Source organism: Centropristis striata, chromosome 23 (assembly GCF_030273125.1).
Source record: "Centropristis striata isolate RG_2023a ecotype Rhode Island chromosome 23, C.striata_1.0, whole genome shotgun sequence".
Lineage (NCBI taxonomy): Eukaryota > Metazoa > Chordata > Actinopteri > Perciformes > Serranidae > Centropristis > Centropristis striata.
Genome location: NC_081539.1, coordinates 18,542,906 through 18,560,537, shown reverse-complemented (window position 1 = coordinate 18,560,537; position 17,632 = coordinate 18,542,906). Strand labels below are relative to the sequence as shown.

The 17,632-nt window shown below is 40.4% G+C and overlaps 1 protein-coding gene across 1 annotated transcript in view; it reads left to right on the top strand.

The window, feature by feature from the left end:
* Positions 1-119: 119 nt before the first annotated feature.
* Positions 120-17,632, top strand: part of jph1a (junctophilin 1a) — a 39,991-nt gene continuing 22,478 nt past the window's right edge. The window contains exons 1-3 of the mRNA XM_059326964.1: positions 120-170; positions 291-790; positions 4,029-4,797. Of these exons, the coding sequence (XP_059182947.1) occupies positions 412-790; positions 4,029-4,797 (1,148 nt within the window). The 5' untranslated portion in view covers positions 120-170; positions 291-411. The remainder of the gene's footprint in view (positions 171-290; positions 791-4,028; positions 4,798-17,632) is intronic.

Below are 17,632 nucleotides of genomic sequence, written 5' to 3'. Positions count from 1 at the left end.
CAGAGAGAGAGAGATGGAGAAAAGTGGGAGGTCCTTGTGACGTGACGTTGCGATTGGTCCAGTGTCTTTCCTCAGCAGGGACTCGACGCCTCTCTCTCTCCCTCTGTGATCAGTGGGTGAGAGGGGGGAGACGAGCAACACACAACGGAGAAACCCGGCGTGCGCCTCCGGTAAATGACGCCCACCATTCATACCTTTACACTTACCGTTACGCATGCCTTTTGTATTGCATGTCAGTGTCTGGAAGTGCCAGTCCACTGTCCTCACCCTGCTATATTTTGTTCCTCTAGTCATCATCTTGTTGGCTCATCCTTTCATCACACCACCGGTCCTGGATCCCCCAACCACGGTCCTGGAGACGCCTGAGTCTGCAGCAGCGCACGATCTGCTTTATTTCCAGCCTATATCTGAATGACGGGCGGAAGGTTTGACTTCGACGACGGTGGCACTTACTGCGGGGGGTGGGAGGATGGCAAAGCCCACGGACACGGCATCTGCACCGGACCCAAGGGCCAGGGCGAGTACGCCGGGTCCTGGTCGCACGGCTTTGAGATAGTAGGGGTGTACACCTGGCCCAGCGGGAATACCTACAAGGGCTACTGGTCCCAGGGGAAGCGGCATGGGCTCGGTGTGGAGAATAAAGGCAAGTGGATGTACCGCGGAGAGTGGAGTCACGGTTTTAAGGGTCGGTACGGTATCCGGCAGAGCCACAACACACCTGCTAGATACGACGGTACCTGGAGCAACGGGCTGCAGGATGGATATGGGATCGAAACCTACGGCGATGGCGGTAAGAAAGCCCAAATATGGCCAAATGTTTGTTTAACGTGTGTGTCGCTTTAACAGCTGATGATGTTATGTAGCCTGTGTGTGTGAGAGAGGATGCTCGGACTCAAACTGAGGGAGGCTAATGGAAATGTGCATGAATCTCCATCTGATATGATCCGAGTTGAAGCTGATATTGCGCACTGCGCACCGTGGTCAAGCGCATCATCATTTAGCCCCTAAAACACCACAACTTATCACCTCCTATGATGTTAACTTGCTGGATACAGTTTGAGATAATGGCTCCTCTCTTATTCCAATGCACGTCTGTTTTGGCAACTACCGGTTGCTCCTCATATGACAGTGGGAGGAGAGTGACTCCTGTTGCCAACTCAGTGGCACCATGCCCCGGCTAGAAGGAGTTTGGAAATCAAAGCAAACCAATGTGTTTGGAGCCAATTATAGCCAGACTATCACCTTCTGCTATAGCATTTTCACATTAAACTGCAAAAAACACCTCTTTAGGTGTATCTTTTGCATAAATGACAGCAAATACATTTCAGGTTTTTGAGAAAGTGCTACCTTAAATAACAGTTTAGCCATTCTGTAAGTGTCAAGATATTGAAACTTGTGTTGGACTGAAGCCCAAATGACCCTGGATTTACTCACGTATGTTTACTTGTGGATGTACTTTGTAATTTCCATAAAACTACCTTAACTTAAGATTCCCACAGTGCTGAAAATACACAAATATATCACCCATCTATGCATTCAACACACCACACACTCTTGAACTTTGGCTGAAAGTGGCAGCCCCTCTCAGAGATTTGATCTCACTAATCAGTGTGTGTTCACAGACTGTGTGATCAGAGAAGAAACATCCTGATAGAACCACAAATACAAGTGCTCAGGTTGCAAAAAAATGCAAAGCCTTATTACAGATTTCTTGTTATAAAAAATCTTTTGGCGATTTGCGAGCATCATCTCCACTAACGGAGTCCGTATGGTGCAGAATAAATGCCTCACATATGATGGTTGCAGAGGGCTGGGCTTGGGAAATCAGCTGATCCTAGAGGATCTACAGAACATCTGGCTGTCTGACCCTGCAACATCCTGATAACTTGATCTGCAGGGTCACCGATTTGAACTGCAGCGCAGAGCCAGCCTGTTAATCTCACACTGTTTATCCATCTAAATTCCTGCCGGGGCTGGTATATCGTTTTCTGTTAGAATCTCACTATTATGGCATATTTCATTGTATTGGTCAATGAGAATCAAGTTCTGGCTTAACAAGCCTTTCTTATTATTAGGATCAGAATTGTAATATGATGCTCTGAAGAAGCTACAGTAGGACAGCACATGCTCATTGGGTTCAGCAGCACCAAATGGGATTAATGAAGTATTCCTCTCATTATATGTGACTCATAGCAATTCCCTGTCGTCAGAGACAAACGGATGGTGGCGAATGTGCCTACTGTCAGTGGGGGAGTTATTGGCCGCCTGAAAATAGGCTCCTAGCTGAGTGATTCACATTCATCCCAAGTGATCCTCAGTATCAGTACCTTAATCAAATCTCTGTGATTGAGTTAGTTATGCTCACAGTCCCAGATCTGAGAGAAAGGAGAGAAAACATTTCATTAGCTGACATACTCTGCACCCCGACAGCTCCTAAGGCTCCGCTGTGCTCCCATATGTAATGCTGTTTCAAGGATGTAGTGCTGATATAGAGAATATCTGTCCAGAAAAATGCAGAGGAAACAGATAAACCCTTCTGTGACTGCCACCACAAGTACCAAAATAAATCCAAACTCACTGTAACTGTGAAGGTAAATGTTACCCTAGTATGACTTAAAAGCTTTCTCAAAATAGGTTAAGCTATTCAGACATGCACATCTTCAAATAATCTGCTGTTCTCATCAGTGTTGGTGCAAACACTCCCCTGAAGGACTCGTCAAGAGGAGCACTTTAAATTGTTTTCTAGATAGTTTGTGGAAATCCCACACTGCAGACATTTTCTAAGCCTGTACACTATTTCAATTGATTTAGATAAAAGGCAGCCCCTTTTTTGGAAGTGGGCCCGGTGAGACAAACAGACTGTACACACAGGCAAACACACACACACACAAACACACACACACACACACACACACACACACACACACACAAGCGGCTTTGCTTCTTATAATCATTATGAGACCACTTCTGATTGTGCTTTATCAAACCAGCCAATTCTATCTGTCTCTTCTTGGAATTGATGAGTAATAGAGAGTTTCTCAGAGAGTGGGGCCAATTTAATTTGCCAAAATAGTGCTATTAAACATTCTGCGCATGTAGAAATAGAAAATACTTTAGAAATCTCTTGTCACTTTAAATTCTTTCCTGCACCTACCTGGCAAAATTGTATTTCAAATTACAAATGGAGTAAAAACTTTCAAAAATATTGCATTTCTAAAATTAGTGATGGACGATATACATTATATTTGGCCAATATATTGGTGACTCATGTCTGGAAATGTATACAATTATTCATTAACTAGAAAATTAAACTATAGCTGATAAATGAATGACCCAAAATACAAAGCCAGATTGCTTTTATTGATTTTACAAGCCCAGTGTCAATAGGTGTTGGTATGCACCTATAGACAGTGGAACATTAAATTATCCATCTTATCCCGTCTCACCTCAGGCGAGTATAAATTACAAGTTATGAACTTCTGTTTAAACCACAAAAATGTGAAATGAATGGTTATAGTAACCGTATCGGCCATGAGAGACAGGTAAATATAGATAACCAGTAACGACTGAAAAGAATCCATATCGTGCATCCATATCTTGAATATAACTAACCACACTAAATTATGTTGAAAGTGTCATTACATTTTTACATCCCTAAGGCTTTAATTTTTAATACTGTGTTGCACTGTCTTCATCCTATTGAGCATGTGGTTCCCAACATGAGGTCAGAGCCCCTCCGAGGGGTCACAAGATGATATACATACAACATGGCAAAGACAAAGCATACTTCTGTTACACAAAGTAATGTATTTTCTTCTGACATTTGCTTGTTTATTGGGTAGAACTGGATAGTTTGAAAATATTCATATGGAACAATTTGAGAAGGGAAACACACCCTTTCGTAGAACTAATCATTGACATATGTTACATGTTTCATTTAAAGGGGCCCTAAAATAAAAAGGTTGGGAACCACTAGGATTGAGTATATCTGAGGAAACTGATTCACTGACTGTCTACTGGTTCCTCAGGTACCTATCAAGGCCAGTGGATGGGTGGGATGCGACATGGCTACGGCGTGCGTCAGAGTGTTCCCTACGGCATGGCCACCGTTATCAAATCTCCTCTCCGCACATCTCTGGCCTCGCTGCGCTCCGAGCAGAGTAACGGCACGGTGCTCCAGGACCTCTCCTCCCCCGCAGACACGCCGACAGGCAGCCGCGGCGGCTTCGTCCTTAACTTCCACTCAGACAGTGAGGTCGTCACCGGCAAGAAGAAGGGCCTGTTCCGCCGGGGCTCGCTCTTTGGCAGCCTTCGACAGTTGCGCAAGTCTGACTCTCGGACCTCAATCTCCAGCAAGCGCAGCTCTGCGCGCAGCGATGCTGCCATGAGCCGCATCAGCTCCAGCGATGCCAACTCTACCATATCCATCGGTGATGGCGAGCTGCCAGATGAGGACCTACCTCTAGAGGACCATGTGGATGCCACCACGACCGAGACCTACATGGGCGAGTGGAAGAACGATAAGCGCAATGGATTTGGTGTTTCAGAGAGATCCAACGGGATGAAGTATGAGGGAGAATGGCTTAACAACAAGCGCCATGGTTATGGGTGCACAGTTTTCCCAGATGGCACCAAAGAAGAAGGGAAGTACAAAAATAACGTGCTGGTGCGTGGAATAAGGAAGCAGTTGATTCCTCTTAAGAACCCCAAAACCAAAGAGAAGGTAGACCGTGCTGTGGAGGCGGCGCAGAGGGCTGCAGCCATCGCCAGGAGTAAAGTGGAAATAGCAGCTTCCAGGTACTGTGTTCATGTGTGTGTGTCCATTCAGGTTTCTGTATGTGCATGTGGGTGTATACTGTGTAAACACAAGAAAGACAGGGCGAACATCCTCAGGAGTTTATTGTCACCAGTAAAGAGTTAGAGCAGCAGCCGGTTTGACAAATATCTGCTGGTCTGATTGAAGGCTTGGTCTTGTGTAAGTGGAGTCCCATGACAACAGCTCCGACCTTTATACATCATCAGCAGTCAAGGCTTTTGTGAAGCCAGTGTGATCATCCCTGGAAAAGGTTCTGTTTCTATTCTCTGCCCATATCTTTCATTCCCAGGGAGAGCAGTCCGGCATCTTGTGTGTGTGTGTGTGTGTGTGTGTGTGTGTGTGTGTGTGTGTGTGTTGGTCTGTGAATGTGTGAGAGAGAGAGAGATTTGTACCTGTGAGTTCCTGCGTGTGAGCAGTATAGCCATACCTGCGCCGGCGCCAAGTGCGTCTCGTGTGCCCAATAACGATACCTGCTCCTCCTGCCAAGTATTGCTCTGATGTGGCATCTGCTCTTTAACAGGTGGATGAGATGTGACCTTTTCATTTAAAGCCTCCCTCCTACTGGGACACAGTTCAGCGTACGCAGCATCGCTTTGACATCCTCTGGTTTCATAGCATCAGGGAATCATTAGACTGAAGACTGTGAGGATGTGTACAAGCTGTGAAAAGGTCTCTATGCAATCACGAGTGTTTTGATTTTTTTCTTTCTCTCCGGAGGTGCACATGAATTTGCATGCATTTAAATGCACCAACAAGTATTTTTATAATACACAAAAGCAAAGACATGTTTATTATATTTCTGTCTCACACACAAATAATGGCACTTCTGAAACAATTAATCAGTCAATCAAATAATTAAAAGGAACATAATGAATTATAATTTAACTTTAATCAGCTAATCAGTTCAAGTAGTCTTTTATCCTGCTGGGCACAGCTTCACAAATTTCCATTTTTTTCTATTGTATATAATTACACCAAGACTAAGGTTTTATTCACACTGCCAGCACAAGTTTGACTTTGGCAAATCCAGATTGTAACCAGATTGATTTTGGTCTAGACAGCAAAAAAAAGATGTGAAATGCAATTTTTGCAAATCAGATCCAAGCTAAATTTAGACATGGTTTGAAATACGATTTAAATTAAAATAGGATTTCTATATAAATATCTCAGTCTGGATGCTATGGCCGCTCAAATCAGATCTCAAGTTGTCTTTTGTGTCACTTCCATCTTTACACAAATACAGATATCAATAGAGTACTTAATTATACCTTTTTTCGTCTTCCTCTATACATCTGAACACGCTGGTGGCATGCTCAATTAACAACTTAGTCAATATAATATTCTCAACCTCACCACACCTCAGACTGTATGGGCTGTAGCTGCTGTAGTTGTGGACCAATCACACGTCTCATTAATAGAAAACGTGTGTTATCATGCAATCAAAAGCATACAAATAGTCATTTTTTTCTAGATATTTGTGCAAAAATGATAAAATGCAGGTATCATTTACATGGAGAAGTTTCAATACTACTTGGTACTGGCTCATTTCTAAGGTTTAAACCCTAAAGATATGGAATACTGAGACCCAGCCCTAGCTGGATGGGAGTACTATAAGAGTTAGCGGATCTTAAGGATTCATCTTATGTGCACCATGAACACCAGTACCAAATGTAATGGCAATCAATCCAGTAGTTGTTGAGATACACATTGACCATAAAGTTGGAATTAAATATTTTTTACCTCTTACCATGAAATGATTGCACCAATGTGATTTATTCTTGACAGATAAAGTGCATATCTTCTCAAAACTTTATTAATCAATCTCTTCAAATCATATCACAATGAAAATTAAACCATAATTAACAGAGGATTGTGTCTGAAAACAGAATTATTCCAATTTTATGGTCGACCGTGTAGTTCAGTCAGGACCAAAGAGGATGGAACAACCAACAAAGTAATGATTCAATCTTTAAAAACATAAAATATAAAAATATAGAATATATACAAAATGATATTCTAAGGGGTTTTGACTGCTGTTAAACACAGATAAACAATAAAAAAATACAATTATATTCTGCTCTGGTAGTAAATTATTTATGATTATATTATTATTTCAACATTGTTTAGACTAAATGATTTTTAAAAGGTTAAATAAAATACACCCTCAGTATTATGGAGTCATTGAATAAGAGTATTTTCACTCAGGGCTAAACCCAGCCATCTGCAGTAATAGCACACTCTATGAATAGCAGGCTTTATTATAATATCCAGACATTCTTTTAAAATATAATAATTCCTTTCTAGCAGGCTGGGAGAGACTCTGCTTTATTCTGCAGATTTCCAGGATATAAGATAAAGATTACATAAGGTGGCTTTAACATGCATAATATTAAAACTCCTGCATACTGTTTGTTCCACAGATAAGACCCGTGATATTATTAGTCTGTGTCTGTGTCAGCGAAGGCCAGTGAGGTTATTATAAATGTACTCAGGGGGAAAAAAGAGAAAAATGGATAATGTGTTGAAAGAAAGAGGGAAAAAAGGGCTTTGATTTTCTCTTTGGCTGTGCATTAGTGTAACGATTTACAGCAGAAGGAAAGACACAACCTGATGCATAGTGCTAAAGCAACGACAGTAAAAGCATTCGAGCTGATGCAAAGTGTTTATGGCAGCAAACAAGGTTCCGTGTACTGTAGTAAGTGATCAAATTACTGCTTGGTACGTGCCGCTGGAAACCTCAAAACAGGCTCTTCCGTTCTCCTGACTGAAATCTTTTTAAGACCGCATTTGTGTTATAAACAGCTAGAACGGCAGACTGTGACGGCTGTGTGTAAGCAGGTTATGTAAGTCTCATTATACTGTGCATGGCAAAAAAGATGCACTCGTATCGATCCAGTTCTAGTCATGTGACTCGCTGTCTTTGAATGTGGAGCGTTCCCGGGTGGATCCGCAGGGAGGGGGAGATGAGGGGAGAGACAGAAAGAGGAGAAATGGATTGAAGTGAGAGAGCCAGGGGATGAGTGGTGATTGGATAAGATGGGAGAGGGGGGTTGGAGTGACTTTGCTGAGCAGGAGGTTTCTGAGGAGTCTGGAGTGGACAGAAATGAAAAGAGCAGGAAAAAAAGGGCACGGACGTGGAACGCCCACCCCTCCCTTGTGCATTACTGTACAGAAGAGCTATCCCATCAGCCTCTGGGGTGGAGCTGATGACCTCATGCTCTTGATCTGCCAATCGATAAGAGAGCTAGTGCGATGAGGTGGAGTGGAGTTCTGTGTCTGTGACCCCCATTCACTGTTGTCAGCCTTATCTATGTAAAATGGACTTCTACACACACACACACACACACACACAGAGTGTTCTGTGTTCTGTGTGTGTGTGTCCGAGGTCTGTGAACTGAGATAAGTGACTGTGCCATTGAACAGTTTACCGTGTCATAATGCTTCTCCCACAAAGCCTTTTTGTTACAGATCAGCAGTTCAGGTCTCTTGGTGGCTCAGTGGTGCATCAGTATATACACTGTGTAATCTACTGTAATGGCCTTTGTTACACCTAAACCCACTGTGCTATCTCATAAAAGCAGAAGTCTGAAAATGAAGTGTGTGTATGTGTGTGTGTGTGTGTGTGTGTGTGTGTGTGTGTGTGTGTGTGTGTGTGTGTGTGTGTGTGTACTGCAGTGTTCAAATGACCTTACAAAGTTGCACATTAGCTTAAATTTCTACATCTTCCTTCTGCCTCTGAAGTTGATTAAGCACACTGCCTCTACAGTGCTGAGAATGATTTTTTTTTTTTTAAGTCAAAACAAACACACTGTAAGCCAGTCCGTGCACGGAGGCCAAGGGTGTATCCATTTGATAGCACTGTTTGCTCTGCAGGCTCTAGCGAAAGGTTAACCAACACCTAATATGCAGCTCCTCCAGAGAAGGGAAGGATATTAATATGATGCTTATTTTTTCTTCTCAGCAATCAGCAAAAAGTTGTAACTGATGATATTCAGGAGCGTTTAGTGTTTAGCATCATCACATTTTAAACTCTGCCACTGAGACTGTTTTTGGCTCTGTTTGGCTTGTCCTTATGTTACACATGTGAATAGATTTCCACTAAATCTGCAAATAGGACAGCTAAAGAATTGATTAAGAAATTGGATAGATTTAGGTGGTTATCCAATATGAGTATAACTTTTGCACACCTGATTGTAAGGAAGGATACAGATCCTTCAAAGTAAAGCTACTAACACCTTCCAGTAAAAAAAATGACCTGTTTCAAATACAAGTAGTACTATAAAAATGTTACTTAAGTAAAATAATGTAAGTAAAATGAGGAACTTATACTTAAAGTATTAAAAGTGCTCAATGCAGAAAATGTCTATGACCATACTATTATATATTATACCTTTAGATTATAAATACTCATTTGTAGCAGACAGCAACTTGTGATTTTTTATTTTTATTTTGGATATATCTGAGGATTATTTCTTCATTAAGTAATTGATTGTTTGGTTTGCAGATATTGTGAAAATAGTGACATCATCACTGTGTTTGTTTTGTCCAAAAAAACAGTAAGAAATTTAAATTAATTATTAAAAAAGGCAGAAAATCTTCACATTTGTGAAACTAGAATTAAAAATAACTTAACCAATCAAACTATTTTCCATAGTTTAATTGGTTAAAAAAGCATCATATTTTAAAGCTCTTAATATGTTTTGTTTGCAATTTTTTTAAGTAACTAAAAATGTAGTGTAGTCAAAGTATAAAGTAACATAAAATGGAAATACTCAAGTACCTCAGATTTGTACTTAAGTGCAGTACTTGAGTAAATGTAGTAAATGTTGTAATGTTTGGGTTATTTGTATAGTGTTGCTTCCAAAGTTTGCATTTGTTTAATTCATTGAAAAATTAGGCTTAAAGTACAGAATAAAATTCTTGTGCTGGTTACTCATTATGCTATTATCTAAGACTTATAGTACGGTAGAGTATTTTGTAAATGTACAGACCAAAGGAAGCTAGCAACTGTACATATCAGTCATAAAGCATAAGGTCCACATGTGCACATGTGCTCTCTGTCAGTCTCTGTCACACACTTACAAACACAGACACACAGACTATCTATATGCATTCACCTAATCAGAACTCACCTCTCTCCACATACACGCACAAGACAAACACATACAGTGAGAGTGCGTGTGGTGTGTGCTACTCTGCTAGCGTGTCAGCAGTGAGTACTGACTAAATAAGGCAAGGCATCAGTTGGCTTATCAGCACCAGCCAGGAATATATACCCGTCCCACCACTGATATAGCATCCCGCCATCTCACTCACACTATCATCTCTCCTAAATGTGTGTGTGTGTGTGTGTGTGTGTGTGTGTGTGTGTGTGTGTGTGTGTGCATGCGTGCGTGTGCGTGTGTGTTTGTGCGTGCGTGTGTGTGTGTGTGTGTGTGTCCACATAAATTGGAGTAAAAGATTTGAAGAGAATGGGACAAGAAACTGTTTGGATGTGAGAGGTGAGATAAGGTTGCTATCATTTGGCAAGAGAACAGAGATTGTGTGTGTGTGTGTGTGTGTGTGTGTGCGTGTGTGTGTGTGCGGTGCGTTTCTATCCAGGGGTGTTTGTTTATCACCTGCTGTGTGATGACCTCAGCCACTCACCACCTGCCCTTTTTGGAGAGAGTTATAGATCAACCTGTGTTTCAACATGTGAACAAAATAATCCCAACCCACAGTACAGCATGTAAGATTCCATCTTGGCTGTCCCCGATGGGAACAACGACATCTTCTTCTGCTCCAAATAGGGGCAGAGGTGCAATTTGGTGAAATGTTTCTGTGTCTGTGCATGCGTGTGTCTGATGTCACTGCTGGTGCCACTTCTAATGGAGCTGTTGTGGTGTGTGGCGCCACACACCTTTTAAAAGTATGTCAAGTTTGTCCTTTTATGAAGTGACAAAATGTACAGTAGCAATGAGGCACGAAGTGTACAGTAACTGTAACTGTGGGAAGGACTGCCAGCCGTCTGAATCACAAGTCAGAGTCAAGCAAGCCACATCATACGGTAAATTTATCTTCCGACATGTCTCATATTCATGGCGATGTGATGGCGTGAGGTAACAAGACATTTATTGCTGACAAAATCAAATGGTCACAAGCTAAATCGCACACACACATACAAGAAAATAACCAGCCTCATGTTATCTATATCAGTACCATTAATGACCGGCGTCACTGCCAGCTTGTACATACGAAAGAGCTATAAATATTGTAGCTGATGCAATGGCACATGCATCATGAGTTAGACATGGAGATTTCAAATGACCCACAGTGAAATCAAATTACAGCGTGTAATGTAATCTTATTCTGAACTTCGCCATGTTATCATCATGGAAAGTCAGCAGGAGCAGCCTGAGAGATGTCAGGGGATGGAACCACGGACGCAGTCTGTGTGGCAATGTAAGGACAGCTAATGCTGTGCTGAGCTATTAAGGCTGGGTAATATGGTCGGAACTCATTATCACAATATTAATAAGGTCATATTAATCATTATATGATGTAAAACAGTAATGAAATAGCAGAGATATGGATTCAAGTCACATGGTTTGGACTGGAGTGATTTGAAAAGACTTGACTTGGACTTAAACACTAATGACTGTCCATTTTATGGACCTGATACCTTCTCACAACTCATGCTATATGCTATGAAGGTGCAATGTCAGGTAGGGCTGGGAGATATGACCAAAATCTTCTATCCCGATATACGTAATTTCATATCTCAATAATGATATATATCACAATATATCGTGTTTCCTGATATTCGTTAAATAAATAGTCTATAAGTAATATCCACATGGTTAAGCCTATCTTTGTATACTCCATGTTCACAAAACGGCATCTCAATCATTCAATACAATAATTATATATTTCAAATCCACTTACAAAGTTAAATTGAAGGCTGTTTGTGTTGTTAAAAGCTGTCACTATGAGCTGCCAAGAGGCATTCAGCTGACTCACCACTTACAGTAACACAGTCACCTGTTAAACTGTACCACTGTTCTTTATTTCAATAGAGGAAACCTATGGGAGAGAAACACTATTCGGCAGGGGAACAAATTGATGATAGGTGCCATCAATCGTAACGTTAGCGATGTTTACTGTTGGAAGAGTTAATGAGTACGACACTCACGTTCATTAGTTACGAAATGTTGTATTCAGCTCATTTGTCACCAAAAATATGAGCATGTTCAATGACATGCTCTTATGGTCGGTCCATAGCTTTGATCCAGACTGAAATATCTCAACATCTTTTGGGTGGATTGCCATGAAATGTTGCCATTAATGCTTCTCAGACAAGTGATTTTGATCCTCTCCAGCATGCAAACATTAAACATTCTTTTATTATAGTTGTGTGTTTTTTAGGGTCATTTAGGGCGCTTTCACAACCCAAAGTTAAGTCTGTTTCAATTGAACTCTGGTGCGGTTAAATCCTTGTTACGGTTTGTTTGGACACTGTGAACTCTCCAATCGTTCTCTCGGGCGGAAAAAACAAAACAAAGAATCCGAGACCACTGCGAGAGGGGGTCTCAATCGCTTTCCAAACGAACCCTAGTGCGGTTCGATTGAACTGTAAACTTACTCCAACCCAGTACAGGAAATTAGCCAAAACGCAGCAGATTGTGGGCTACCTGCGCAGGCTTTTTGTGAGATATACATAGAGCGAGCAGAGGACTGACTTGGACTTCTGCTGACGTACGATGTTTGCTTGACACCTGGGTTGAAGAACACGTACAGGAGATGCTGAATAATGTCCACAAAAACAATGATGTTTATGAAATAATTTGAGATCAATTGGAGGAGAAAGGATTGGTGCGCACAATAGATCAGTGCAAAGTCAAGGTTAAAAAACGTGCACAGCAATATTTAATGATGCATTTGGCTCCATGTTGCTTTGTTTATTTCCATGTTTACATTTTCCACCGCCAACTTTCCAAATTATAAGAAATAATACTGCAATTATATTCCCCGCCCTCCGCCTTCCTTCTAATGTTAGAATCCTGGTGTTAGCAATAAGCTTACAGCCTCACAGAGCCACCAGCATGGCTGTAGACTCGATTGCCATGATAATTTACACCAAAACACAAATACAATTTAAAATGCATAAGCTAAAAATACAAGAGATGTTACAAATCAGAGTGTATACCATGAGGGGAGTGGATATGTACAGACTTAGCAGCTGATTACAGTCAAGTAAATTCCTCATTGAACAGCCAAGACACTACATCACTGAGAACAAATGACTGAAGCAGGAAGTCTGATGCTGCAGCTGTTGATAGACATTAAAATGCCATACTACATCCCAGTTAATAGGAATAATGTAGAAAGAAGTGAGAGAGAAAATAGCTATGAGAGAGCTATTTTTCTCTTCATTCCCTTCTTAATGTTTTTCCGCCCTGGTGGGAGACAGTCGGAAGGCGAGAGGAGAACATTTTGGCAGAAATCCATCCTCGGCCTGCAGGTTCAGCAACGTGAGCTTAAACCAAAAGAGGAGGTTTTAGTAAGGGAAAGAAAGTGTGAAGAAGCTGCAGTTTAATGTATGTGTACATGAAGGCTGGGATAGACTACATTTCTGTCTTGTACTGTATGAAAGCTTCGTTCCAGTGGGGAGTGAAGCAGAATAGCCTGTGGGAAATGGCTGTGTGTAAATGTGAGTGGAGCGCCGGGCTGTGTCGATAGTAGCGGTGATAGGATTGGGTTTCACCAACATGCCTTTGCACTGTGTGGCTGAAGCTTGTAATCTCTCTGAGAATGGCACATATTTCTGCAGCTTCTCAAGAAAGAGTGGGATGACTCAGGCAGGCAGGCGGGAAGGCAGGCGGGAGGGCGGGGAGAGGGGGGAGTCATGTGGAGTCCAAAGCTGTTATAAAGAGGTTAAATCATGTAGTAGTTCACCTGCAATCATTAAAAATTTAAAAGTACTCCATGTACAGATGCTTTACCTACATTTCCTTGATGATATTTCTTTGACTCGGTTCATGTAGAATTTCTTAAAAGGCTGTGATTATGATTGTATCTGCTTGTCTCTGTGTTAACAACAGCAGTTATTGAGAGGCAGTGGAGTGAGTTGGATATTGTTTTACACAAGCTGTGATTCGAGATAGAGAAATAATTAATGCAAGCAAATAGTGTTTCTGCTCAGCAAGCTAGATCTCCAAGGATTTCCCTCTTTGTGTGTGTGTGTGTGTGTGCGTGTGTGTGTGTGTGTTCATGTGGATGTACTATCCTCCTGAGAGCATCCCATGATGTTAACAGATATTATGTTAAAAAAATAAAATAATAATTCCATACACCTGTTCAAGAGCTGTTTTCAAAATGTATGTCAATACTAAAATGTGTACATGTTGCGATCAATGGCTTTGAAGTCTACTGGTGAGGTGAATCCAGATAAAAGCCATTGATTTACAAGTCCATAACAATTACATTATAATGAGTTGTGGGTTCTACTAAAGGTGCTGCAGCTCAATACCAGGAAGAGATCTTTAATAACTGTCGATGCAGCGCCGGTTATTGTTTGTGATGTGATGGCTTACTGCCCAAGACACTATATGCTTGATCTGCTCCAGAAGCTCCATCACTGACTGGTCTGGTGGGAATAAACCTGTTACCTCCTTAAAACAGTGTCCACAGCATGCAGCCTGTGACTGTTGCAATGTCTATAAATAGATATGCACTGGAGAGACAGAGCTTTTCTTTTATTTTGGTGGCCTGTCAAGACTTTGTATATATTTTATATACGAATTGGTGATACCAATGACATTTTCTGTCATAGTATTTGTAAATTGATATTGCATTATTACTACAGTATATCTTCATCCAGGATGCATATTTTGTATTTGTTAGTTATTTTCTCATAATCCTAATTCTCACTTATTCTCCGTTTTTTCTTTTAAAAAGTTGCTTGATTGATTATCAAAATAAATTTCCAATCAACTAATCCAGATTAAGTAACATTTCAATAAATTCAGTTCACTTAAGTCAGTGACGTTTTTTATGCAGGATTTAAAACAACAACCTTCATATCCCAAAAGTGAAGTCAATAAAAAAAAGCCTTAAATCTTTCTAAACTCTTTTTGTAAGGGCCAGCAGGTGGCGACTCCACTGGTTTCAAAAAGAAGTCTGATTGTATAGAAGTCTATGAGAAAATTACCCTACTTCTCACTTGATTTTACCTTAGTTAATATTTTCCTAATGAGTTTATGTTCTCAGCATGATTTTCATTTTGTAATTTATAGTTAAAAAAATACTAACATTGAATACCGCCATAAATAATATTGTTGGCAGTGGCCTAATAAACTAAGTATACCTGGTTTATTCTATAAATATTCTCATATCCTTAAACCCTTATTTTTACATAAATGATAGATCAGAGTACAACAAATATAAAATATCACCTCCAGTCTTTAAAATGTATAAATAAAGAACAATATATTTAGCCATAACAGTTGGCATCTGCTTATCCAAGGCACAAAGTGAGTCCAACATTTCTGTTTGTGTTGCATGAAGCAACTCATAAAATCTGACTGTTTCTTTTTTGGTACCTGCTTCTGCAGCCATGTGTCTTTAACCTTTGGATACTAATGTGCCTTGCTAAATCTGTTCAGCCACTCTGATTGGCTTGCTAGGCCGCTTTCACTCCAGATGTTCACGGATTGGATTATGGAATTATCACTTCTCTTGTTGATTCAGAGTATTGCTTTTCCACGCTGAATCTGTTTCTTGAAGCATACAAGCACTCTTGTCATCACATATGTGTGTGGCTGCTGCATTTTCTTTAGGATTTGTAGGAGTCCATCTGTTGTACTGTGAAGAATGAGGATATTTCATCTATCACTGTCAATATTTTCACAAAATCCACTCAACTTTATTATTCTTATGATGCAGAACTTGTTCCATATATAGTAGCAGCTGTAGTTGATGATAGTGAGACATCATTGCATAAATGTTTTTCATAATAGTTGGCTTTTTATGTCACATGTGTTCCATTTCACTCATGAAATATAGATTGTATGAAGATTGCATCACAATTTTTCAGCAGTGGGCAGATGTAACCTAATGCTAATGCTCCTTTTGGCTTTGCACTGAAGAGGAAATTGATGGTTGTGTGTGTGTATGATTGTGTGTGTTTGTGTGTGTGCAGACAGTGGGGTGAATGGTGGCAGGAGATTGGAGGAGCGAGCACAGACCATAATTAAAACTATTCCTTAAGCTCAAGTGGTTGCCAGGCAATGTGACCTTTACTCGCACAGGTTCAGCGTCGGATGTTGAGCCTCGTAGTTAAATGAGACACACCATGGAGTGGATGTTTGTGTGTGTGTGTGTGTCTCTGTAGCAGCATTTCCTTGCTTTCAGCCAAGTTGTAAACCTTTTACAGTATTATCACTTTGCCAAAGCACACTTAAATGTATCACATTTTAAAAGACGTTTTGTTTACGTGCACGTTTTATGTGTGTATACGTGCAAGATTGTAGCCATACAGTAGGCTGTAGTGTGGGTTTGTTCATTTGCAAATTCATTAATACGGGCCAGATGCCTGGTTGGACAGCTTGCTCAAGTGTCTCTGGTGGTTACCATGGTTACTGCCTTACCGCCGTCATCATCGTGTCAGCCATTTGTTGATTTTCTTTATGAAGTAGTGGAGTGAAGAGGCGTCTTTAGTTTAACATTGTGTCTATTCATCCTTTAAGGCTTTGAACAAAGTGTGTGGTTCCAGTTGGAGATTTACAAAAGATTTATGGGCTGTTATCACAGATTCAACACAATGCAGTCACCTCAGTGTGTCCTTTATTCAAGCTGATTCCCAGTGGATCTCATTATAACACGTCTCACTAATGGTTCTTTTCAACTTCTCATGCACATTTGATGTGTTTATGTGTGAGTAAATAAGAGTTAACACGACCATTTGCATGAGAGGTAGCTCATTTTTGTAATGTGTAGGTCAAAAGCTTTCGTGCACGTTTGCATGTGAGTGTGTAATGTTTGCATAGTCGTGTGACAACTCGTCTTCATTTGCATTAGTAGAGGCTTGTGTTTGCTTGTGGGTACAGTATGTGTGCTGCAGCCTGTGAGTTTGAAAAACACACAGATGCTGCGTGACAGAAACACAAAACCTGGAGAACTTGAGATTTCATCTTGAGTTTATAATATTGACTGAATATTTTACTATAATACTATTGTCTTTTTAGTTAGTGTTTTTCTCTATTCTTCCATGTTAATGTTTAAACAATTAGTCAGAGTTTCAATAAAGAATAATGAAGGCTGACCATTTAATAAAGGATAAACATTTTTTAAGTTGTCATCTTGGCTCATACTGTACAACGTATACTTATGAATCAGTCAGCTCTAATTTCCAATAATTGTAAATAATTATGAACTTCTGATTTCTTAAATTAGTGTACATGTTAAATTCACATAATAAAGATATGGGAGCACTCAAGTTAAACTCAGTTCATGTGCTGAATGCACTTCCTCTTATAATATATTTAGGTGTCCTTTTTGTTTTTCCATTTATAGTAAGAAATCCAATCATGATTTAATTTATGTCGAATGGTTTTTCTTGTTAGTGATTTAAAAAAGGGCATAAAATGTAATTTAGGGTTGAGTTGGTTTAATTGAGAGGTGTTTAAGCTTTAACAGTTTGCGGTGACAGAAAAATAAAATCCAAGCTTCAAAACGTCACAAATACTACGTCCCTGTTTTCCTGCAGCCACCATTGCCCCCCTCCCCCTTTGTGTCATTAGCTGTATCAGCTGTGGCCATGTTTCACTCGCAGTGTTG